The 25,529-nt window shown below is 41.0% G+C and overlaps 1 protein-coding gene and 1 long non-coding RNA gene across 9 annotated transcripts in view; one reads left to right on the forward strand and one right to left on the reverse strand.

Moving 5' to 3' along the window:
• Positions 1-24,135, forward strand: part of GRM5 (glutamate metabotropic receptor 5) — a 531,751-nt gene extending 507,616 nt beyond the window's left edge. Inside the window, exons 8-10 of one of the 5 annotated variants that reach the window (XM_059930612.1) lie at positions 7,703-7,798; positions 23,238-23,352; positions 23,944-24,135. In XM_059930612.1, coding sequence (XP_059786595.1) covers positions 7,703-7,798; positions 23,238-23,352; positions 23,944-24,135 — 403 coding nt within the window. Of the gene's footprint in view, positions 1-7,702; positions 7,799-23,237 lie in introns of all 5 variants that reach the window. The other 4 variants (XM_059930609.1, XM_059930613.1, XM_059930611.1 and 1 more) reach the window with 4 other exon arrangements.
• The window catches only part of LOC132370505 (uncharacterized), a 370,395-nt gene that overhangs the window by 173,417 nt on the left and 171,449 nt on the right, over positions 1-25,529 (reverse strand). For all 4 annotated transcript variants that reach the window (XR_009504594.1, XR_009504593.1, XR_009504596.1 and 1 more), the window contains 3 exons: positions 24,112-24,241; positions 16,358-16,408; positions 279-377 (listed from right to left, as the gene is read on the reverse strand). This is a non-coding gene — a long non-coding RNA (uncharacterized LOC132370505). The remainder of the gene's footprint in view (positions 1-278; positions 378-16,357; positions 16,409-24,111; positions 24,242-25,529) is intronic.

The following is a 25,529-nucleotide window of genomic DNA, read 5'->3' on the forward strand; positions in this document are numbered from 1 at the left end:
TTCTGTGTTTTACCTGCCAATCATTTTCCTTAGATTTTTTGCTTACTCCATAAGCTTCCTGCCCAAAGTGGCTATTTCACTTTTCTACCCATACTTTCACAAACCTCAAATTCCACCCATTCTACTCTCACTGATTATCATTCCAACTTTGAGAGATCTCATGTCGTTTAGCACGAGCTTGCTCATCTTTCCTCCTCCCCACCTGAATATTTTCCCATAACATGGTTCTCCTTTTATTCATTCATTTATGCATATATTCATTCAACAAATATCATCACCTGTAATAAGCTCGGCAATGTCACAGGCACTGGAAAGATGGCAGTGAAGAAAACAGTCTAATATCATGGCTTCATAGAGCTCACATTCTTTTGAAGATTCTACCGGGAAAAAAGACAGTAAATAAAACAAATAAGTAAAATATAAATTATGTTGGATAAGATAAAAGCAGGAAATGGTACGAAGAGTGAGGTCACAGTTGCATTTTTAAACAGGGTGGTCATGGCAGGCTATATTGAGAAAGGAACATTTGAGAAAAGATTTAAAGGAGGTAGTCTCAAGATATTTTGTGGGGAAGCACTGAAGGCAGAGGAAATGGCCAAAGCAAATGGCACTTTAGTGGGAGGATGGCTGGTGGCTTCAAGCAGAACAAAGTGGGGAAGGGGGAAAAAAGTAAGTTATGGGATCAGAGAAATAATAGAGGGAGAAGATTATATAGGACTTTGTAAACCGTTATAAGAAATTTAGATTTACTCAGGGAGATGGGTTGAGCAGAGAAGTGATAAAAAAGATGTTTGTATTGACAGGATTATTCTGGTTGCTGTGTGGAGACTGGATGGGTTGGGTGGTGGGGAGGGTTTTCATAAGGACAGAAGCAGGGCCAGTTTGGGAAGCTAGTATAATTTTCATTGTAAAAGATGACAGTGGCTTGGACCAGGGTAGTAAATAGAGAGGGTGGTAAGAAATGGTCAGATTCTGGGTATGGTGTGAAGATGAAGCCTGCAGTATATGCCAACTGGTTAATTATGACGTATAAGTGAAAAAAGTGTGTTCTTTCCTTTTTTTCTGTAATTGTTTTATCTCAAAACTCTGCATTAGGTATTCCCTTTCCCCAAACATCTTTAATTTTTTTTCTCTCTTCCTTGGTCTCTTGACCTAAGTCTACAAAGTTGCTTCAGTTTCCACTTAATAAAAACAAAACAAAACCAAGCAAAACAAACAACAACAATAACAGCAAAGCCCTTTGGAGATTTGATAACCCCCCGAGTTACCTTTCCATTTTATTCATTTATTCATCCACGTATTCATTCACAAGTTTTATTCACTCATCATCTTTTTTTAATTCTCTAGTTTTCTAGGTTTATGCTTAATCTTAGCCTCAAAACTCTGCCTTCTTGACAGCAATTTTGGTGTGAAAATCACTTATTGGGTTTTCTGTGACAAAGTGATTTGTTCTATAACTACTTCAATAATTTATATTTTTGAGGAAAAGACTCTTTCCTTCCATATCATTCATCTCTGCTCATACATACTTCTATTCTGAATAGCAGAATGCAGTTGAGGAAAAAGAGGATTTAAATTTACTTCGTAAATGGGATGCATTCATAATGGTTTAAATGAGAGATTTCCTTTAAAAACACCCTCCTACACACTAACTCCCCAATCCTTCTCTCCTGCCCTGTTGGTGACCATTCCATATTGAATTTACACAGAAAACATACATGAAATTTCCAACATTTTCCATCTTCCTTTCATTGACCTCTAAGAGAGACCACTGTTGGGTTTTTTTTTTTCCTCTAAATATTTTAAAGGATGATAGAATAAAGTAAAATATGTGTACAGTGGTTTCTACACAAAGGAGAAAATGTCTCCCTGTGGTTTGCACTAAACTGAATGATACCCAGTGTGGGAGCAGAAAATGAGCTGGGTGTTGTTAAGAGTTCAGAAGAATTAGCTCAACGCTCCTTCAAAGAGTAGAGTATGCGGCATAGTGTGAGTCAGTGTGGGAGAGAAGATGGTAAAAGAAAACTATTTCTCAAGATAATTTTAGTTACTGGAAGGAACAACACTTTGGGCAGGACAAGGCCTTGACTAAATTATGGAGTCAGGGAAATGTGCCTCTGGCACCTTCAGCTTTCTCCTTTTCTGTCCCTTTTTTCCCTCTACTACTGAGACCTCTAGGATCTCAATGCTGTTTTTCCCCTCTCATCTCAACCACATACTCAGAGAGTCTGCAATATGTATCAGAAAACATCCCTCCAAATATGCCATGGGATGTCTATTCACAACAGCACTTGCTTCCTCAGCCTCCTCGCTCATGGATGATGGAAAATCTTTGCACTTGACATTAAGGGAAGGTGAGAGAATTTACCATGGAATCTTCCTAGCATCTCAGAAACAGTATCGTGTTGGGAAATTCCATTTACACATACTGGTCTTTGTTTCACCCACTGGACTTTTCCCTTCCAAACCATTTGAAGGCTCTGTCTGTAATCCCTATTTCTTGATAAAGACCCTCCTTCAACTTCAACCTCTTCACTAAACACTCCATTTACTGTATTTTCTTTACCTAAAACCTGGTTCTCTCCTAAGGACATTCCTTCCCCTGTAGGCCTTTCATAGAAGGTTACTTATCCTTCCACATCACATACTCCTCAGGGCACAGAGCTGGGGGTCAGCAACTCCATGCTACTTCCAGACATATTCCACATGTCATACAGAAATGTAAAAGTGAAAAACCGCCTTCATTGAGGCTCTTGACATCTAGTTATCCCTCTATCTTGCAACTTTCTTTAAAATTACTATTTACTACCAACTTCTGGGTAAAGAATTTCTGTCCACCCCAAGCTCTGCTATCATTCTGGGTTACCTTAGTGCCTATATAAAGAGGAAACCATCACCATGGGCTCATTTCTCAACTGTAATGATTAAATTCTAATGCAATTAGAATTATCATTTTAGCCATCCTACCTCTGGTAAACATATTACCTGAATCTCCCTCCCATAGGAGTCCTTATGTCTAATAGCAAACTCTCTCTTTTCCTTCTAGCTTCAGGCATCATCCCCACAATACCTGCTATTTCACCTAATATACACATTCTTCTTTGAATTTGTTCATTTTATTCTGGTCTTTCACCTCATTCTGGACTCATTTATCCATTCTGGACCACGTAGCCTATATAGAAATTTCAGTAATCCAGTGTCTAGTAGATATTGGCAGAGACAGGGGAAAGGGAGTAAAGAAATGGAATTTTTTATTCAAATCATTATGGAGAAATTACATTTACTATCCAATCCTGAGTGATTACCCCCATATCTTTTAAATTCACCAGATGAACATGGGCTCTTGTAGAACTGAGTAAAGAGGAACTAGAGCTTCCTGGACAAAGGAGGTACAAAATGAACCAAAAAAAAAAAAATCTTCATAGACGGCAACTAAAGCTAATTTCAGAACAAATCATTCTTAAATCTTTTAAACCTATTGTGACAGTTTTTCATGCTAAGATTATGGCCCAGAAACCAAAGTGTCAAAGCTATATTGAGCACAGATCTACAAGCCTGGAGACTGTAAAGGGAAAAAATAGCAGATTGAAGAACCCTGAATTCAGTATCTAGCATATAGCAGGTACTCAGAAAACATTTAGAGGGAATGCTTCCATTAACAGTGTTATAGAAGTTTGTGAACAGGTAGAATGAGCGAGTCTGTAACCCTTCCCTCCACCACCCCATAGTTTACCTGCTCTCTGTGGGCACTTTCAACCATTCTCGCGGTATTTGCAGTCATCTGTATGCTAATGGCTCCCAAGTACATAACAGTCCCCTAACTTCTGGATTCTTAAACCCATGTGCCTACTGAATTTGTCCAATTTTATGTTCCACCAGCATCTCAAACCCAATATTCCAAAATGAAGCTTTTTATTTCTTCCTCCAAATATACTCCTTCTCCTATATTTTCTTAACTTGGTTAAGTGCACCACCCAAGGCAGTAACTGAGGTAGCATTCTACACTTCTCTCTCTTAAACTCATGGATAATCCTACTCAATCTACCTCCTAAATATTTTTGAAACTGTTCTCTAATTTTCCTCCGTATTATCACTACCCCAAGGAATTATCTCATCATCTCTCACATGAACTATTGCAACAGAATGAGTCGCTCTATCTCTAGTTCCATTCCCTCAAGTCCATAGTATTTTATCTAAATGTCAACTCTGACCACATTTTTTTCTTAGCCTCTCCATCCACACCGTGCATTTTACCTTGTGTTATTTACCCTAGGTTACAGTAAAAAATACCAAGCACTGTTTCCCCATGTATACTACGCTGTTTGCTCTTGATTTTTCTTCTGCCTGCCTACCCATCTTTTCACACTGCATTCCTACTCATCTTTCAAGATTTACCCTAGGATCATATCTCACTGAAGTTTTTCCTGCCATTCTAGTATGCGTTAGGAGTCCTTCTTGTATTCGTTTCTATAATAAAACTTCTCACATTGTTTAAAAATTATCTGCTTACATTTCATCCTCCCACTCCAGGCTATGAACTTATCAACGGCATAGAGCTATCCACGTGCTCCTTATCATAGTGCCTTGCACGTGGAGTATTCAGTAAATGGTTTGAATGCTGTAAATTAGACATATGTAGTGCATCTATAGGAACCCAAATGAGGGAACACAATATAAAGTCCTACACTAGCTCCTCCACTGGCCATCCTTATTAACTCTACTACTTATTTGCAAAATGGGGCCTAGAAGAGAAAAGGTAAATAATAAGTCTTCATAGTTTTGTTTCTAAAATTACTGACACTGTTACTTATATGGAAGATGAATGGAAATAAGATGAGCTTTGGAGTCAGAGAGGCACATTTTCTAATACTGGGTTCCCCATTCATAAACCTTGTAAGCTTGGGCTTACGGACCCTGATCCTCAATGCCTGCCTCTTTGGAGTAAGGATAATAGCACCTACTTTGTAGGGTAGCTTTAAGAATTGAAGATAATATACCAAAAAGAACCAGGAACATTCAATATTCTGTTATCATTATTATTTCTATTATGACCTTGAATATAATCACAAAGCATTTTATTTGAAAACTGAGTTAATATTTGTAAAGCACGTAAAACAGTACCTCAAGAGTATGTGTGTACATGTGTGCATAACTGTATGTATATCTCTGCTTTAGTAAGTGCCTAAAAGATATATGAATTTATTATATAAGAGAAGTAATTTTCAATGATATTTTATTAGCTATAAATTCTGAAAATCTTTAACTATTTTAATTGACAGTTCTATAGTTCTGAAATAAGCCCAAATGGAAAGAATTATACACCTGCAGCAGAGACTATAAAAGCATCATTAGCTACTTTAAACAGTACATTATGGTGAATGGAATAATGAATAAATGAATGAATGAAAATGTGGTTTATTTAAGTATCTGGTAAACATAGTTAAGCTGTAATTATAGTTATAGACAGGAAGAAGGGTCCCATCCAAAAGCAAAGATAAGCTTCCCAATCTGTAAATGACATTTTCACCTTGAATACAAGAACTATTTGAAAGGTCTAAATAAGTCTAATGTATCTCTTGCTTTATTGGAATAAGTTGGGATTTGTATTTTTTATTTTGTTTTGTAAAATCTTTTACCAAAAGAGAGTGGGTTATGAGAGAATAAGATGTTTCAAAAGCAGGGGCACCTGGCAGAGTGTGTGTGTATGTGTGTGTGTACATGAGAGAGACAGACAGAGAGACATAGATAGAGACAGAAAGAAGAGCTTTGGGGCATGAAGAGTGTAGATGTCCTAAATTAGCTATGAAAAAATTTAAATTAACTGGAAATTAGCCTAACAGAAGATATTCAAAAATACTTTTAAGGACCCCTTTGTAAAGAACCATGAATACTTCTATTATTCTATTAATATTAATATTCTTTTAATTTAAGCTCTAGAGCAGCATTCTGACTATGCAACCCAATTCACAAATAAATACAAAATATTTTCTATTGAAATGTGGAATGTCCTTCAATGACTGGTACTTCACAAGGGATCCTCTTCCAAGGTGTTTTCTTTGGTGAAATAAAAGCTGCTCAATCTGGTTTGGTCCGATGCTTTATCTTCTCAAAGAAAGTCTTCTAAGTTCTTTTCCTCTCTTCTTTATAGCTTAGACCTAAAGTTACTGTGTACATACTGTCTTCTCCCCTTCCTTCTCCCATGAGACTGTGAGCTCTATGAGGCAGGACCTGAGGATTACTTATCTCTCTATCCCTAGGACAAAGCCCATTGCCTAGAATTTAATAGCTGCTCAACTAATGTTTACTGAAGAAGGTAATCCATTTTGCTTGATTGAATGAGCCACTTCACTTTCACTCGAATACTAAATACTTTTCACATCTTAGAAGAGAAAAAAGTTATGAGGAAGCCCTTTGTCCCAGGACAAATAATGATTTTAATTTTGTTGCCTTTTGTTTTATTTAACATGAATTTTGAGACAGCAGGAAAAGAAAACTTTTTTAAAAAGTGACTATATCAAGGGTAAACAGGTCTTCTGATAGTCACTTTATCACTACCTGCTGAATACCAGGAACATGGAGGAAGTGGCACCAGATCAGGCTCCAGATTTAGAAGGGAAAATGTAATAAAGATAATAAACCTTAAGAGTCTTGGACGCTTGCAAGCTCTACTGACTATTATTCTCTACTCACTAGGCTTGTGATTTTGGTCAAGTCAGTTAAGTAAGTCTCAGTTTCCTCATTTGGCAAATGGGGATAACAATGCCTCTTTAATTACCCCACAGGCTTAAACTGATGAATTAAAAAAAGATTATTTCTGTGAAAGCATGTTGGCTCTGAAAACTGTCATACAAATATAAGGGTTCATCTTGATGCACAATGTAGCAGACAAATTTTGGAAATCTCATAACTTATTTTAGATGAAACTTCTAGTACCTTCCAGGTGTGGTGAATTGCTAACTCTGATATAAAAGCTGTTTTAAGCCACTCGCCACAATGCAAGCAGCCCAATACTGACTGTCACACTTCAGCTTAATGGTTATGTAAACCTCTCACATCCAAGGAACGTCTCTTTTCTCTTTGGGCATCACCAGTCTCTACTATCACGCTCAGACATAGTACCACTCAATGAAGGTTCATTAATGATAAGAATGACTTTTTAAACTAGAAGGCAAACACATTATAATGGCTAAAAGTGTAGGTTCTGAACTTAGATTCCTGTGTCCAAAATCCTTGATCAATCTACTTAATCCTTATAATCTTAGGTGTCTGCTTCAGTAAAATGGATATAATAATAGCAGAGGCTCTGCCACAAGTTGTTGCCAGGACTACATTTGGGTCAAATTCCAGCACCAGGCCTGGCATATGGTAAACACTAAATAAATTCTCATTTACTGATATTCATCTTTTTCTTAGATGCTATGAATTACATCCTTTTTGCCACTGACTATTAAGTGTGATCAATAGGCAATGTAAAAGGGTAGATCACATGTGGCTCAACCAAGGAGTAACCAAATTACCCCCCAGTGTTATCGATACACCATCACAACCATCTATAGCATCACAGGCCAGCCACCGCAGTGAAAGCAGGAGCCCTGTGCGGGCGAGGGGCCACCCTCTGCAGCCCCAGCTCTGCCTCAGCCCGGCCAGTGAAGCACACAATCACATCTTTCTGTTTGCTCCTGTCCTTGTTCATGCTCACCAGGTACAAAGACAGGAGACTGGCCCAGCACAAGTCGGAAATAGAGTGTTTCACCCCCAAAGGGAGTATGGGGAATGGTGGGAGAGCAACAATGAGCAGGTAAGCAAACTGTGAGTGGCCTGAGGTGGTGTGAACTACATGCACGCAAGCTACAGGAACAGGTGGCTCCCTGGTCTGGGTCCTCACTCAACCGCGCCTCCCATGCAGTGCGTCCAACCTGGGCCACCACTGGGTTTCTACGTGCGTTTGATTTGCAAAAACCCACGCCGCCCTCGTGTGAAGTGATGGGAGCCTCCTGTCCCGGACGCTGCTGTTCCCCAGGGTTGTGCGCTTTGCATGTCTGAAGCCTTAGCTCACAGTCAGTGTTCCTGTGGGTTTTAAATGACTGGTTACACGCTTCTGTGGAGTTTGCAAAGTGGAAGAGATTGGAGGAAATTCACATTTCAGGACTGTACAATTGCTTAACAAAAACAAATGCAAAAGCCTAGGACTGGTTTTGAGGGAAGGCCTGCAGTGGAGGGGAGACTCCAGCCCTGATCCCACAAGCCTGGGAATTAACCTGACTTACTTTGAATGAAATGTCATCTCACGGCCAAGGGCAAATGCCAGGCCAAACGAGTGAACTGTAGAGGCCAGAGGCTTTTTGTGAACTGAAATCAGGAAAGCTAGTCCTCCTCTAGCTACCGTAGCTTTGCAGCTCCCTTCCTTCTCTGTGTTTGGTGGTGAACACACCCTGTCGCTGCGCTGTGCATGTTCCGTCATACCAGGCCCTCCCAACCAAGCTGTGCCCAGGAAACTGGGGTAGCTGGAACTATAAGCATCGACTGAGCTTCGTTTGCATGAAATAAACGTGCTTTATTGCATGGGACTGGGTTTCAAGAAAAGGGCTCTGGAGATAAAGACGGCCAAGGCTGGCATTAAACAGTTCCAGAAGGCTGGAGGAGCCGTGAGTTGGGACATTGTCCCCCATGAACTAACTCCCCACCTCTAATTTGCTGTGGCATTTCCCAATCCATCTGTGGTACTGAAGTGTGGGAGGGAAGCTCTCGCAAATCAGCCTGGATTAAAGGCAAGGGCAAGTACAGAAGGTACAGTGTGTACATATGTGTCCCCATGTGCTGAGAGCAGAGCTTGAGATCCCGCTGCAGAGCAAGAAGAGAATCTAATCCCGGGAACTTTCACCTCCAAACGTTGTTTGATTCCGCAGTAGTGGGTGCCTTCTGGTTTTCAAAATAATGTCTAACTTTCTACAAGGACACTGCACAACTTCTGGGGGCCGTTCACATCACAGTCTGTGAAAATGATGCCCTGAACTGTGCAGTGTACAGCCTGAGCCATCATTCACAGCAGCCCTGGTCAAGAGCTTGGCTGACTTCGTTCACAGCTCCCAGAGACAAGGCAGTGAGAGCATGTGTACACGTGTAGGCACATATGTGTGCACACTGGTGTATCTGATAGTCTTATGCCCACAATCCCTTTATACAGCTTTCTTTGGATCTCAGTGTGTCTGGAAGATAAGCCTCAGTGGATCATTTTGTGGCGGGTAACTCAACAGACTGCTACTGGGGCTCCTAGTTTCCTTCCATTCAGATATGACTAAGTGGCACAATTCCTCTACTTGAAAATCATTCAGACAGCATCAGAGTTGACAGGACAAGGTGAAAATGACTGCATCAAATGAGCGCAGGGGTTCTGTCCAAAGTGACTTGTAATTTGAGGCACTGTCTCGGACTGGAGTTCCCAAACGTAGCAAATTTGGCTGCCTATCAAACATCCTAAGGCAAAATCTTGGGCAGCACAACCTAGGAATCTGTAGTGTAACAAGTTTCTAAGGTCATTCAGATTTAGTCAGTCCATAAACCGATATTCTGAAATACTCCACTTGTGTAGGAGATGACGTGAAGCTATTCGTGGCAAACATAAGGTCTCAATTCCGTCATGCGGTATTCTTGAGAGAGTTTAGTTAGTGCTTGGAACTCTCAGATCTGATCAGCCTAGCGATTAGATTTGCTCAAGGCTGTCTTGTTTGAGAATGGGGGCGGTCGGGGGAGGAGGGAGACAGGAGACAGTAAGGGGACCCCAGCTTCCTTGGGTCAGGTCCAGCTCTACAAAGGTAGCCACTCAATGTGTCTACACTGTAATGGTCTAAGTTTCCCTACAACAGTAAGATACCATTTAGCATTTGTTTGAATATAGCCAAGGTAATGGCAAGGCTTATTACACTGATATGTCCTGCTAGGCAGAGGGGAACAGTGTATGCTGTAGTTAAGAGAGTTCTGATGGAGCAAACACCTCAGCCTCACAGATAAGCATAGTCAAGTAGAAACAAATGATCTTCCCTTCCTACTTTTTCTTTCCATTTCTTTAACATCAAGTAAAAATTGACAAAGAGAGAGAAAGCATATATGGGAGGAGTCCTTCTATTTGTTTATACGAATACACACACAAAATATCTATCCAAAAGAAATAAGTTTAAAATTACTATTAAGAGAAAGATATTAAGATATCAGAGAGGAGACAACTGCAATGTAAACTATTTCTAAATAAGGGGTTAGAGTAGTTAATCCCAATTTGCTTGCTCTGGAATAGAATGGAAGGGCTGGAAAAAGAATAACTGTATGAGACTTTCATAGATACTTTTAGTACCAGCTGATAAGGCCCTCTTTCTTATCCATTCCCACTCCTCCTCCCAGTTGCTTCCCAGAGTCACAGTCAAGCATCATATTTACTCTGCAAACATCTGGGCCGATTCTGCGGCCACTACCAAACAACCAGTCCCAGGGAGGGGCTGAGGAAAGCTCCAACAACCACAGAAAACCAGCAGTGTCGCCCGGCATCTCATTTGCCTATGTTTTCTATGATGAAACTACAGAATGGACCAGACCCTATGAAGTCATGCCTGGGGAGATTCTTGCAGAGCCACGTTGCCTGGCAGGAGAGAAGGAGTTTTACAAGGCATGCAGTCATAGCACAGCAGAACAGCATGACCTTATCTGCAACATTGGCAGGGCCTTAGAGACATCCCCTCACATCTCCCCCCTCCCCCCCCACTTGGAAAGGAAAAGGAACATTGTATGTATCCATAACATTCTAGCTTCCTGAAATACTATGTCGCCGTTTTCCCTTTATGTGAACATTCTTTTTCTTTCTGTCTGACTATAGCAGAACTTGTCACCTTTTCATATTTTCACAGTGGACAGTCTAAGTGTGTTTCAGAGCAGAGTCTTCCTGATTGCAGGAGAAGTGAGAGAGTGTCCTAAACAGGGAGGTGCTCTAAGAACCAGAAATTCTCTAAGCCCTGTTACGTGGGAGTTCATATGGAGATGGTCCGCTCTCGGGATTGGCTAAATCCTCAACAATGAATGTTACTATTGCCTGTCTCAGCAGGGGGATTCCGCCCCAGTGCTCCCTGGAATCTGCATTCTGATGTGCTTATGTTATACCCCATGAAGGAGAGGCACAGACATTGAGTCTCGCAGTCTCTCTTTGAGAAAGGGCCCCCTTAATCGAATGATACAGATCTAAAGCCCCCATTCAGTGCTTGAAGGAAGGAGGGTGGTAGGGGGTTATTTTTACTGTTGGTACGTCATGATATCAATTATGTGAAAGATCAACCCCTAGTCAGTTGAGTAACTGATTTTCTCCTAGTAGATGCAGCATCTAATTTTAGTGGGTATAATTGTACAATAACACCTTAGGGAATCTAGTAGCAGCGATGTAATAATAGTCATTATTAAATGAGTAAGGAACTCAGATTTGAAAGTAACCCCAAAATGTGATATCTGTGTTAGGATTTTTTTGCCTCTCATTCCTTCAATTATTTCTTCCTCCATGTAATGATCATTTACTAAGCACCTACTATGAGCCAAGCACTGACAAGACTCTGGAGATAAATGGATGACCAAGTCAAGACTAATGCCCTTGAAAATCAATTGTCTATTGGGAAACAGAGTCAGAAAAACAGATCACTGCAGTGCAATATGGAAGCCCTCTCCCATAGAACAATTATTTATCAGATTAACTCCTCATTTAATATCATAAACAATAACCTATGCCAGTGCAAATAGAATTAAGAGTAATAGAAACTAAATAATAATAAACCTGAATCGAGTGTTCAGAAACAGCTAGGCACACAGTTATATACAATTCAGAGTCTATAAAATGCTCAATCTAAAGACACAGAGTGGCAGATCGGATAAAAATACAAGAGCCTACAATATGCTGCCTACAAGAGACCCACTTCAGGGCAAAGGACACACACAGATTGAAAGCAAAGGCATGGAAAAAAGACATCTCATGCAAACAGAAATGACAAAAAAGCAGGGTCCCAACACTCGTATCAGACAAGATAGACCTTAAAACAAAGGCCATAAAGAAAGATAAAGAAGGACACTGTATAATGATAAAAATTCAGAGTCCACAGAAGAGAAAGAGGCTGCCTTTGCAGCACAGCAGAGGCCAGCTGGGCGCTGAGCCATAGGTTAGGATGGCTGCAGTAGTCTTCTCTTCACTCCTCCCCAAAGTCAACTTCAAATTAATGTTATAACTTATATTTAGAGATGTTCTCAAACAAGTAAGACTAATAATAACAATTGCTTCCATTACTGTAATTACTATGCATCAGATACTGGGGTAGTCCCTTCACAAATGTTATACATTAAGTTCTCACAAGAACATTATAAGCAAGATATTTTTCCTTTCCATGGTATATATGAGATCATACAGTATTTGTCTTTATCTGCCTTATTTAACTTAATATAATGCCCTCAAGTTTCATCCACGTTGTCACAAATAGCAGGATTTCCTTCTATTTCAAGGCTGAACAATATTTTCTTTATCCACGTTTTCTTTATCCATTTGTCCATCAATGGACTCAGGTTGTTTCCATATCTTGGCTATTGTAAATAATGCTGCAACAAACATTAGGGTACAGATATCTTTTCAAGATATTGATTTCATTTCTTTGGATAAATACCCAGCGTTGGAATTGCTGGGTTCATATGGCAGTGTGATTTTTAACTTTTTGAGGAACCTCCAAACTGTCTTCCACAGTGGCTGCACCAATTTATATTCCCACCAAAGTGTGCAAGGGTCCCCTTTTCTCCACATCCTTGCAAACGCTTGTTATTTCTTCTCTTTTTGGTACAAGCCATTCTAACAGGTATGATGTGATATCTCATTGGGGTTTGGATTTGCATCTCCCTGATGGTTAGTGATGTTGAGCACCTTTTCATGTACCTGATGGCCATCTGTATGTCTTCTTTGGAAAAATGTCTCTTCAGAAGTGACACATTTTCTTTATCCATTTATCCACCAATGGACATTTAGGTTGTTATGCTACTATGAATAATGCTGCAATGAACATGGGGGTGCTAATATCTCTTTTGAGATCCTGATTTCAATTTTTCTGGATATATACCCAGCAGTGGGATTGCTGGATCAGGTGGCAGTCTGCTTTCAATTTTTTAAGGAACTTCCATACTGTTTTCCACAGATGTTGCAACATTTTGCATTTTGCGTTTTGCACAAGGGTTCCAATTTCTCCACATCCTCACCAACACTTGTTATCCTTTGTGAGATTTTTTTGATTAATAGTTATCCTAACAGTTGTGAAGTGACAATACTGTAATGTATACTAAAAAATTTAAGAGGGTAGGTCTCATTTTAAGTGTCCTTACTGTAATACAAGGAAGGAAGGAAGGAGGGAGGGAGGGAGGGAAGAAGGGAGGGAGGAAAGGAATGAAAAGATACATATGAAGCACATGAAGCAACCCAAAGGGAATGGAACTGGAATTGACTTAGTGCCTCACATCTGTGGCATGGCCCATTTTAAGCAATAAGAAAAAATAATCCAGAAAATTGCTTTCTTAAATGAGGAGCTTTGTATATGTAATAAGCATGTTAGTGGTAGATGTCCAATCAGGATTCAAGCCTCGAAACCAGAGTACTCTTCATACATCAGATTTAAGTTACATGCATTAGCTGAGGTGCTTTAACTAAGGTCAAAAGGAATATTCTGTCTAAACAGAAATCATTTTTTCAGCAACCACTGTAAAATTCCGGGGACATTCTCTTATCCTACAGTCCCTCAGGAGTCATCTCTGCAATGTTCAGGTGAATGTTGACACAGAGCTTTGGAATTTATTATCAGGTCATTTTATGGACACAAACTTGGGTGTTGCCATTTCCCTTGCTGCTCCACAAAGGTATGTCTTGTCAGCCCTTTGGTTCAGTGTGTATCTTGCCCCTCAGCACAGAGACAATATTGCGTGGTGGCAGTGATCTGGATTTAGGGTCATATTTGAGGCACTGTTCTGCCTTTTATTTGAGTTAGACAGCTTAGTTAAGTTCCATAAACCTCAGTTTTTGCATCTATAATACAGGTTAGTAATACCTGTCTACACCAAGCACTCAAGGTGAAAGAATTTACTTCATTTGCTTGACACTCCCAGCCCACCTACTCTGCATCAGGTACCATACTAAGCACAGGAGATGCATGTAGGTGCTGCCCTTGGAGTGTTCCAAGTTTTGTGCAGGAACAGACCTATAAATACGTCATTAGAAGTGCTATGTCAAACAGCTGTTGTGAAGGTCAAATATAATAATACAGGTGAAAACACCTTGTGAAGTAGAAAGTTCTATTCAAACGGGAGCTACTATCATTCCAAGACTCTCCTTTGCCATCAATCCCAATCCCATGTTTTATTCAAGGTTTAAATCAAGCTGGATTCTTCCACAAAGTCTTCCTGGCAGCTTCAGCCCATAGGCACGAAACAGCTGTGTCTTCTTTTGTTCTTTCTTTACCCACTTGCAATCTGGGCATTATAGTGATTGCTGGGGGAAAAAAAAATCATTTCCTGTTTTGGAAAAAAAATCTTCTAATCTTAGTTGAAGCACCTCAACTAAACCTAGAACTTATATCTCAGTATGAGGAGTCTAGTTTTGAGTCTGGCTTACTGAATTATGGATCGAAAGAAATAGCTTAATTTGAGAAAGAAAACTCTGTGATGATCCAACAAACTGCCTCTGCTTGGCACACGCTCCTGCATGCCCTTCGTTAGATGCTTCCTCTTTATAAGAACTTGGGGGAAGTAGCAGCAATCCTAGACCATCAGGCACTTTAATAACCCACCCTGATTGGACATGGAACATTCTGAAAAGGCCTCCGCTGCTGTTAGACCAAAGACAAATTAAAATAGGGCTGAATGGTTCTCCTCCCGCTAGGATTTTATTAGGGACTAAATGCCTACTACGAGATGTCCTCTGAGGGAATTATCTTAGAAGCATGCCGCCACTACTCCCGCTCCAGCTACTTAAGAGAGGTGAAAGTCCACCACGGGGTTGTTGGAAGGGTTTCACAGGGCTAAACACACGAATTAGCTTCTTTGCCGTATATGCAAGATGTATATTAACTGGATCTTGTTTATCCATGTTATTTTAACATTCCCCAGGCTTTAAGGCCTCGGTAAGCTCCACTTTATTTGCAAATCCTTCCTTGAAACTTCTTTCCCCCGTGAGCAACCCTTTCTCTGAATTCCTCTAATACCAACAAGAAAAACCCAAAGCGCAAGGACAAATGTCTTTTTTTCACAATGGTTTTCATATCAGTATGTTCCTTTCCATCCTCATTTTGGCCACACCTGTTAGCATCTTACACTGTATCCCTGCACTATTAAAACAAGCTCTTAAATCTACTCTGGGTACCACTATTGCTTGTGTCAATCTTCTTGGTTCCTCATTGCCTGAAGGACTAATTAACTTAAATATTAATTAGGCTTGAACGTTTTCCTGAAGTAGGACCAGGACTGGGGCCAGACAAGGAATAAGGTCAATGGATGAAGCTGTGGTGAAGGTTTAGAGAAGATTATGGCATATATGGTTCCTGCGCTCAATTGTTTTTGTTGAGCTCGAGAAAGAAGATCAAATGCATAAAATATTAAATAACAACAGAGAATTCTTACAGCTGAAGAATAACACAGAAAAGCGATGGGTACTCCTTGATATATTCATTTATTGATTGATCAAGCATGTAGGTTACATATGCATCTAATAATCAGACCATCTTTCTGGTCTAACATATTAGACCACCCGTTTATCCCAGACACTAATAAGAAGTCCAAGGCTGATTACTCATGAGTTATTAAAATAGCAAAAGAAAGTCTTGGGTTGGCCAAAAAGTTCGTTCTTATTTTTCCTCTAAGATGGTACGGAAAATCCGAACGAACTTTTTGGCCAATCCAATAGAAGAAAGAAGATTCTTGTAGGTCAGGGGTGGCCAGGAAGAATTTTTACAGCAGACAAAAAAAGTCTAAACTCTACCTTCTGATGCCTTAACTTCTTACTCTATACCCACACAGTCAAACTGGACTACTGGTTATTTCCTGGAAAATTCTTTGTGGATTCCTGGACTTCTGTCACTGCTATCCTTCCTGGAGAGCAATTCTTAGCACTCTCTTTTTGGATTTTGCCATAACCTACTAATTATTCAAGGCCTAGGTGCAATCTGTCTCCTGTAGGCAGGCAACATTCCCTGGCAAACCCCCTCCCACTAGAAATGATTTCTTCTTGTTGTGAAGTTCTGAATCCCTTGTGATCTGTCCCCTCTAGGAACTCAATGAACTGAATGCTTGTTCCCATGCTCCATCATCCCTCACTCACCTCATGATTAGCATCCTTCCTCCTGGCCATCTGCTTCCTCATTTCAAGGTCCTAGGTAAAAGAAAAACCACCTCTATCAGAATACTGTAATTCATATTGTTAGCCTTCTTCTGTAAGTATTTTCTCTTGACATCAATTATACCCTCTTTGAGGGAAGTCTCTTACATCAGTAACTTCTCAGCCGCAATATCAAAAAGCACTGATGAATCAAAATCATTGGCAAAGGTACCACAAATCACTTACTACCAATATTAGTTGAAATACCAAAATTTTCAAAATAGTGCAGATTTAAGATTATCCCTGAAATTACACCACTCTCATTTACTGGTATTCCAAAATAAGTCAGAGAGAAAATAAGTGTGCTATACACAGGACAACTGTCTTCTGTTGAATCACAACATGAAAAAAAAAGGCTGAAACTGCCTTATAATATTAATGTATATGGCTGTAAGCTTCAAGTGCCTTCATCATCAAGGCATCCAATCATTATCCTTGACAAATATAGGTGCTCAATCAACCTGTGCTATTTGAGTTAGCAACCAAAGAGAGATGCAGGGTGTTTTCTTGAGACTGCAAAATATATTGCAGTGTCAAGATTAAGAAGTAAAGCAATACAGGGTGAGTAAGAGAGAATATAAATCAAATTACTACTAACTTATCTACTTAAACACACATACCATCACAAGTAACATCTGAGGCTCTCTGCCATGGAATAAGGAGAGCTCACTTCAAAAAACAAATATGGACAGTGTACTGTCATGGAAAATGGAATTGAAAATCATGACATATTAGTCCCCGCTTTGTCATTTTCTGTGTAACCCTGGGTAAATCACCTATTCTGAGTCTCGGTTTTCTCATTTTTGGAAGGAGGATAAACACTTTGAGCCTATCAACCTCTGACGATCAGTGTTCCTAAAAGTGCTTTATAAAGCACTAGGAAAACAGGTGGTATTGCTTTGATTATGATGTCTCTACCAGGTAATTTAGTCCTTGACTTCATTTCCATTTACCCAAGTGTTTTTCTCTATATGTGCATCTCTAATGCATACATCATCCTGGCCATTTAAATTGTTTTTGACAGCTAAATAGCTATTTACATCCATTTATGCTATAACTGGGTAAATTTATATAGATGATTCTGCCATTTTCTTATATATTACGGTGTGGTTTTCAGTGTAATTGTCAAAATCAAGATGTCAGGTTTTAGGCAAGGCTCAGAAAGAAATTCTCCCACCTAATTTAGAATGTCTGAATATAAACAATATCAGATTCCTCAGTATTTTTTAAAACTATATTTCCATATTTTGTAGTTCAAAACAAATTACTGAAAGCAAAACAGATTGATTTATAAAAGTTTAAGATAAAGCAGAAACTAACACACCCCTGTAAAACAATTATACTCCAATAAAGATGTTAAAAAAATTTTTTTAATTAAAAATAAAAGTTTAAGAAAATGTGCAGAAAATGGAACTGAAATTGCAAATTTTCTGCTTCTAATATTCTTAATTCATAAAATTATTTTATTGACCTAATACTGTCTGATGTCATTCCAAAGACATATTTGCTAATGGTGTTACAAGGTTTTTGTATTTTTTAAATACGTTTTTGTATTAGGAAGCTCATAACCGTACTATACCTCTCTCCTGGCTACCCCTGAACTCAAAATCACAAAAAAGAGAGGTTTAGTAATGAAGATAATTTTTTCATAAAAATAATTTTTTGATTTTCAGAGGATACATTTGATTTTTCTTATGCCCTGAAACTACGCAACTTAGGAAAGTATTAATAAACAATGTAATGTAACAAAAGGAGGATAAGGGCCTAGTTTTTTTTTTTAATTTAGTGAAATATTCTGAGAATTTTAATTGCTTATATGCCATTAATAAAACCCTAAACGAGTTCTGAGGGAAAAAAATCACACAGATCATTCAACAGCCATTTAAAATGAACACAAAAATTCTAAATTCCTGGACTTTTTTGACAGTCAAACTCTCTCTTTATTAACATTTGCTTCCTAACGATGGTGTGCCATGGCAGTATGCTCTAATGCCTGCAGGTTTTGGCAGATGAGTAGAGAAATTGGGGGAGGTCACTGAGCTGACATTTGGAGCCTGCTTGAAATGAATAAGTTAGTTAAGTGTCCCACATGGAAGAGAAGAGGGAGAGCAAACTTCTGAGAATAAAGGTAGAAGGGGTCATTTTGGCAAACCCAAAATATAAACAAAAAGCAAACAAACAAAAAAACCTAACCCTCTAATAACCCTCTTTCTTACTGAAAGGCTGAATTTTGTTGTTTTTGTTTTTCCAGAAATAAAGAACAAATCATCATAAAAATGAGAACATTAGACTACATAGTATTATATATGGCAAAAGGGCTAATTGGTGCCTGCAAAGACCAAGGTTTTTGTGTTGTTTTCTTCTCTTTTGTTTGGCCAGTTTGTCCTACTTCCCAGATGTAGCAGACCATTGGTTCTGTCTCTCCCTCCACTTGTCTTTCCTCTTCCTCCTTTTCTAATGCCCAAAATATTAGCTGGGGAAGGTGAAGTGCTGTAGACAGGTAAGGAAAAGTTTGTTCCTTTTTCTTACCTCAGGCCCTAGGACAAATGTATAATCCTGATGTTTAAAAAAACCAAAAATATCAGCCTAAATACTAATAAACAACATTTTACCTCTATTGAATGGAAAGTTTGATGGTGATAACCCCTTGCAGAGGTGCTATGCTTTATAAAGCACCCTAATGTATGTTACTCTTTTGGTTCCTCCCAGAAATCACGTGAGGTGAGGAAGGGTGGTTCACTTCTTCTATTTTTTACCAATAAGCAAAGAGGTTCAAAGGTATTAAGTGACTTGCCCAACATCAATCAAGGCCAGATCTTGGAGCCACATTCTGGGTCCCCTACTGGTACTGCCTCAATAAACTGTCATCACTGAGAAGTTTCACTAAAACAGATATATACGAACTACAAAAAAGAAATCAACACTTCCTTTGTGATTTTCATGATAGATATCAAGATCTGTCTTGTTGTACTTAGTTTATGAAATACCTTTTCATACATCCTTTTCAGTGCACACTGAGTACTAATGATTACATTGAGTTATATAAGAAGTAGATGGATCCTCAAGACAAAAAAATTTCATTAATATTGAATTATTTTTAAAACTTAATTCTAACAAAAGTAATTAGTATGAATTTTTAAAAATGGAATGCATTTATCCACTCAATTATTAGCCAAAAAATATTATTGAGCAGGCAATGCACTGGGTATTGTGGATATAACAGGAAATGAAGAACCTTCTGTCTCTGCCTTCAAAACACTCCATCCAGCAGATGAGATGGACATACAACAAAGAGTTATTCAGTGCCTATGGCAGGGACAATGGGAATCTAACCCAGTCAGGAGAGGGGTCAGGAAAGCTTCCTTCAAGAAAAAGCAATTAAGGTGAAGTCAAAAAAAAAAAAAAAGATAGGAAGTACTTAGGTAAAAAAGAAGGAAAAGGCAGAGGAGGCAGCTCAATGAAAGAGCAGGAAGAAGTAAACTTTGGAAGTGGAATAAGAGAAAAGACACATCGCAGATAAAACCCTCTGTAACTCCAAAGCTGGGTACAATCGGTCAGGGTAAGAAGGAACAACCAGAAGTATGTTATGGCCTTACCATAAATATTTACTTTGCACTGAATTCTCTGCTCCTCAACCAGAGCTCAAAACAGCATTGGGTACAGTCGGCCCTTCGTATCCCCTGGGTATTAATTCCAGGAGCCCCAGCAGAGACCAAAGCCCAAGCTGCTCAAATCCCTTACATAAACGGCATAGTACAATGAATACAGTCGGTCCTCAGTATCCTCAGGTTTCGCATCCGCAGAATCAACCAACATTAGACCTGACTGCTTTGAGTTGCATCCGCAGATGCGAAACTGCAGAGGGCCGACTGTAATATATTATTTTTGTTTCTTGAAGCTTAGTATTCACACAGAATGCAAAAAATAACATCTTAGATACCTTCTCCTTACCAGAACCTTTCACTTTCATTGTCTCATTTAATCTCCTCACAACAATCTTCACCAAATGATATACTATCTGCTTTTTTTTACTGAGGCTTAAGGAGATTATTATTTTCCAAGCATCCAGAATGGCAGATCCAGGATTAGAATACAGATTTTAGGATCCTTTGTCCATTGCACTTTCCATACACCACACAACAGGCCTGTTGCCTTAAGAATCCTATTCATCCATCAAATGCTTATTAAGATCTTGCTGTGTGCCAGTGAATAAGGTAGATAAGGTCTCTGTCTTCATAGAAACTACATTCTACTCATAAACAGACTAACGTCTGTTGTAGGTCAGTTTTTTCTTAAGAATCTCCATTTGCTTTGGAGAAAAAAATATTCCATGACCCAAGAAATGAAATGAAGTGCTCAGATTTGGACTCCATGGCTCTGGTGTGTCCTGTGTCCATTTCCATTGTTATTCAGATTGTCTGGTGCTCTCTCTCCCAAGTGGCCATAGACCCTGTGACACTGTGAGCAAAGACATGGCCAGGAAAGATGGCAGTACTTTGTACAGATTGTTTGGTTAGGACAGTTTCCTTCTGCCACACTGAAAACCCAAAGGTTTTTCAATCTGCTATCATGTTTCGGAGCCCGGCTACATGTGATTCCAATGACTGTCACTGTTAAAGTTATGTTCCATCAAAACCTCTCTGTGCTGGGAGCAAGAACTTTCCTAGAGCTTGGCAGAATGAATCCAGTTATACTTCTAGCTTCTAGCCCATGCTTTGTGTCAAAAGTGGCCTCAGCTACCTGAAAAACTAATTGTCCCTCCGGACATGTCTGTTTCTTATCTTGCCAGTAGGAGAGAAATGGGGATGTTGGCAACCACCCTCCCAATCAAATCATCTGGCCCATTTCTCCTGTGCCATGTTCCAGAAGTTAGTGGACACTTGGGAAAAAGAAAAGTAATGCACTGAAAACATAAAGGGTGGCAGGTCAGGTTAATGCAAAAACGTAAGAACAAACCCTGAAACTCTCTGGAAAGGAAGTTAACAGGTTGGCAGGGTCCCTTCTGCCGTGCTGGGAATGCACAGCAACCTCCAAACTTGGAAATAATTTGTTCATTATTTGCAGGAAAAGGGGTGAGGGTGGAGGACATTTCACATTCAAGAATTCTGAAGGACAACAGGTTGCAAGACACTGGGTATATTAAATGGAATGAGATTTCAGTGCAAGGAGCAGAGAAAGGAAGACCACAAAGTGGAAGGGGACAGATGAAGACATGGGAAGCAGTGTGGGAAAGAGGCAGGAAGCATGTTGTTATAGGGGCTGCAGAAACAGTGGTCCCTTATTAAGGGAGTGGACGTCTCAAGCAAAAGAGAATCTCGAAGTTGCAGTTTGCAGTCCCAAGGCAGGTGGGCTCCAAACACAATTCAGTCCCTTGTCTGATAAAGGCAGGTCAGCCCTCCAGCAAGGAGGCCAAGGGAGCAATGGGAACCCAGAGAGAAAGGATAACTTCTTGTTAGAACTTCTCAGTTTGTGAAACACCTGCTGCAGAATCACTTTACGGAGCAGGGGGCAGAGTGCTTGTAAAATGCATAGATCCGTGGAACCCAATCTGGACAATCAGAATCTCCTGGGGTTCACCCAGTTATTTGACAAATACCCCAGGTGAGTCCTATGCACAATTAAGTTTAATAACCACCAGCTGAGATGATAAAATTGGGTGGTCAAAGCCTTCCTTCAGAGACTGCCCAAGGCTATCTCTTGGTCACAGCACCTAGAACAGAGCTGGATGTAACAGAACCCCTAGCTACAGAGATCTTGCATTGCTTTGTGGGAAATCACATGAGGATCTCTCCATATAACATCCCTGAAGGTCAGAGCACATCACCTGACCATAGGTGAGGCTCTCAATAGAGAGTTTGTAGTTCCAGGTAAGGAAGGCACAGTCAGGCTCTGAGGCTGAGGCATCAGCCTCATTAGAGGCTTTCTTCACCAAAGCAGATTTCAGTTCCCAGAGTGGAGACGAAAAAGGACTACTTGGGAAAAAGAAGAGGGAGAAAGGTCCTAAGAAACCATGTCAGTCAGACAACACTCATCGAGACCCTAATTCGAAACTATACGCTAGGTGCCAAAGGCAATAATACTGCATGCTCTCTCACAGAATTGTTATTCAAGTTTTAGGCCTTCAAATAAATGCGTGAGGAAATTTCTACCAAGTAGAAAAGTTCTAATTAATTACAAATTAGTGTATGTGTTCACTGAATTTGTATCTTCCACCAGATAAGCCAGACTAAGTACAAACATGTTCAAAGCCAGGAGTTCTTACAGAAATCCCTAGTTAAATGCACCAACCATGGGCGTGCAGAATAAAAACTGAATTGGAACCACTATCTACTTCCCGGTAACCCCTGACTCCTACCCCTTCCCTGCCCTCTGCTCACTGGGTTGAGCTGAGGTCCTAGTTCAATTTCCTTTCAGAGGCTGCCAACTTCGGGAAGCCCGTGCCCTGTCCCGGGCACGTCTGCACACAACCGCAATACTGCAAGCCCTCGCTTCTAGGTTTGCAGCCTAACCAGCTGTTGCACTCACGGGTGGTCTCAGAACTACTGCAGAATCCCCATACACAGCCCTTTATCCACACTAATATCCCCTTTGACACACTTCCGTGGTCACGATGAACGGAAGACCAGATACAAGAAAGCAGCCTTTCACTCAAGCAAGCAAAAGCCACGTCCAAGATCTCTTTCCCTGGTGTCCTTTGATGCCTTATTTCCTGGGAAAACAAGAAAAGTCCTCCCCAGTCCGAGTCCCACGGCCGCCCACCACCGGGGAAGCCCTCCCGTCCGGGGCCTCGCGGAGTCACCTCTTGTCTCCCTTCTCTCCGCAGCTCCAATGGAAAATCTGTCACGTGGGCGCAGAACGAGAAGAGTAGCCGGGGGCAGCACCTGTGGCAGCGGCTGTCCATCCACATCAACAAGAAAGAGAACCCCAACCAAACGGCCGTCATCAAGCCCTTCCCCAAGAGCACTGAGAGCCGCGGCCTGTGCGCGGGCGGCGCGGGCGGTGCGGTCGGCGGCGCGGGCGCGGGCGGCGCAGGCGCGGTAGGCGGCGGGCCGGAGCCCCCGGACGCCGGCCCCAAGGCTTTGTACGACGTGGTGGAGGCCGAGGAGCACTTCCCCGCGCCGGCGCGGCCGCGCTCGCCGTCGCCCATCAGCACGCTGAGCCAGCGCGCGGGCTCGGCCGGCCGCACGGACGACGACTTGCCGTCGCTGCACTCGGAGCCCGCGGCGCGCAGCAGCTCGTCTCAGGGCTCGCTCATGGAGCAGATCAGCAGCGTGGTGACCCGCTTCACGGCCAACATCAGCGAGCTCAACTCCATGATGCTGTCCACCGCCGCTCCCGGCCCCGGCGCCGGCGCCCCGCTCTGCTCGTCCTACCTGATCCCCAAAGAGATCCAGCTGCCCACCACCATGACCACGTTCGCCGAGATCCAGCCACTGCCCGCCATTGAGATCACCGGCGGCGCGCAGCCCGCGGCCGCGGCCCCGCCGGCTGGGGGCGCTGCCCGGGAGCCCCCGGCGGCCGGCCCGGAGGCTGCGGCCGGCAAACCGGACCTGGAGGAGTTGGTGGCTCTCACCCCGCCGTCCCCCTTCAGAGACTCGGTGGACTCGGGGAGTACCACTCCCAACTCGCCAGTGTCCGAGTCGGCCCTCTGTATCCCATCGTCTCCCAAATACGACACACTTATCATAAGAGATTACACTCAGAGCTCCTCGTCCTTGTGAATGTCCTTGGAAACCACGCTGGGTTCCCAAACGGAGCCGACACCTCCGGTGTTCCCACAGACACAGTCGCCTGATTAAGACCCGAGGTGGAAGACGCCGAGTACACCTGTAATGGAAACAAGAGATTAATAGTGCTATTTAACATCAACCGACGAAGACACCAACTACAAATCTTTTGGCAGATCTTCTTCTAGTGGCCTTAGAAAACATGGGCTTTTAAGAAACACTGCTTCTGTTTTTGAGGGCTGACAAGGAGTCTGTTGAAACAGTTACATACTAAGTGCTTTGCTCTAGGAAAGCAATGAGTGTGAAACAGCGTAATGGAGGGGAAAAGGCATAGTTAATAAGCAACTGTAAAAAAGTGTTTTGTTTGTTTACTTTCATTCTTTTCCCAGAAGATTCTTTGATTCACCAAACATGAATGTACATTTTCTAACAAACTCAAAATCTGGGACCAAAACGTCAACTTTTCTCTTCCTCTTTTTTTTTTTTTTTTTTCGTTTTTTCTTTCCTTTAAAGACCTTGGAAAGCAGTACTTGGGCCCAGTATTTACTGAGGCCTTGATGTGAGAGTGTCCCATACACAACACACAACTGTATGAAGAGGGCTGCGCTGATGTATGTAGGGCTTTTACCAGACTTTCCTCTCCAATTTGGTTGTGACATCCTCTTCCAAACGCCTGCATCTTGGATTCCACCTAGTTATTTCAATTCACCTCCATTAACCAAGAAAACCAGTGGAAGATTTCTTGACTATTTCACCATGTTGCCAATCAATACTGGAGTAGCAAAAAATATTTTCTGGAATACTGTTTTGTAATTCCCTCACTGGGGTGCGTTGTGTAGCTGGAAATTCTCTTTATAATAATAATAATTCTTGAGCTCCAGCTTGGCTATCTCTTTCATGAAATGTGGCCACTCCTCATTATGAATGCATTGCCAGCTAAAATATTTAAAGTACGCATTTGGGCTTCTTCATTCCTTTCTTTTGAAAACCTGATGCACAAAGAGCTCCTCTGTTCTTTTCAAGTCCCACCACTGGAAGAACGGTCCATAGACCCAATGAAGACATTGTCATGATTGGAGGGACTGTTCAAAAAATTAACACAATCTTAATACACTGGAAATTTTAAACTGTGTCAAGTCGGCGTAGCAGAGATTTAGCTATGCCAGTGAGCAGTGATTTTAACTTTTCTTGGCTGCTTAAACAGGGCAGCTATGAACTATGACAAATGTAGATTTTTCAGAGCAATACAGAAAACTAAAACAGAGGAACCTTAACGAATATAAAACACACAATCTTTCTTAGCCATTCCAAAAAGAGGCAAAGAAATTATGAATATTTTCCTTTTTAAAATAATTATTAATATAATTTTGTGCACTTCATACTGTCAC

Source organism: Balaenoptera ricei, chromosome 8 (genome assembly GCF_028023285.1).
Source record: "Balaenoptera ricei isolate mBalRic1 chromosome 8, mBalRic1.hap2, whole genome shotgun sequence".
NCBI lineage: Eukaryota > Metazoa > Chordata > Mammalia > Artiodactyla > Balaenopteridae > Balaenoptera > Balaenoptera ricei.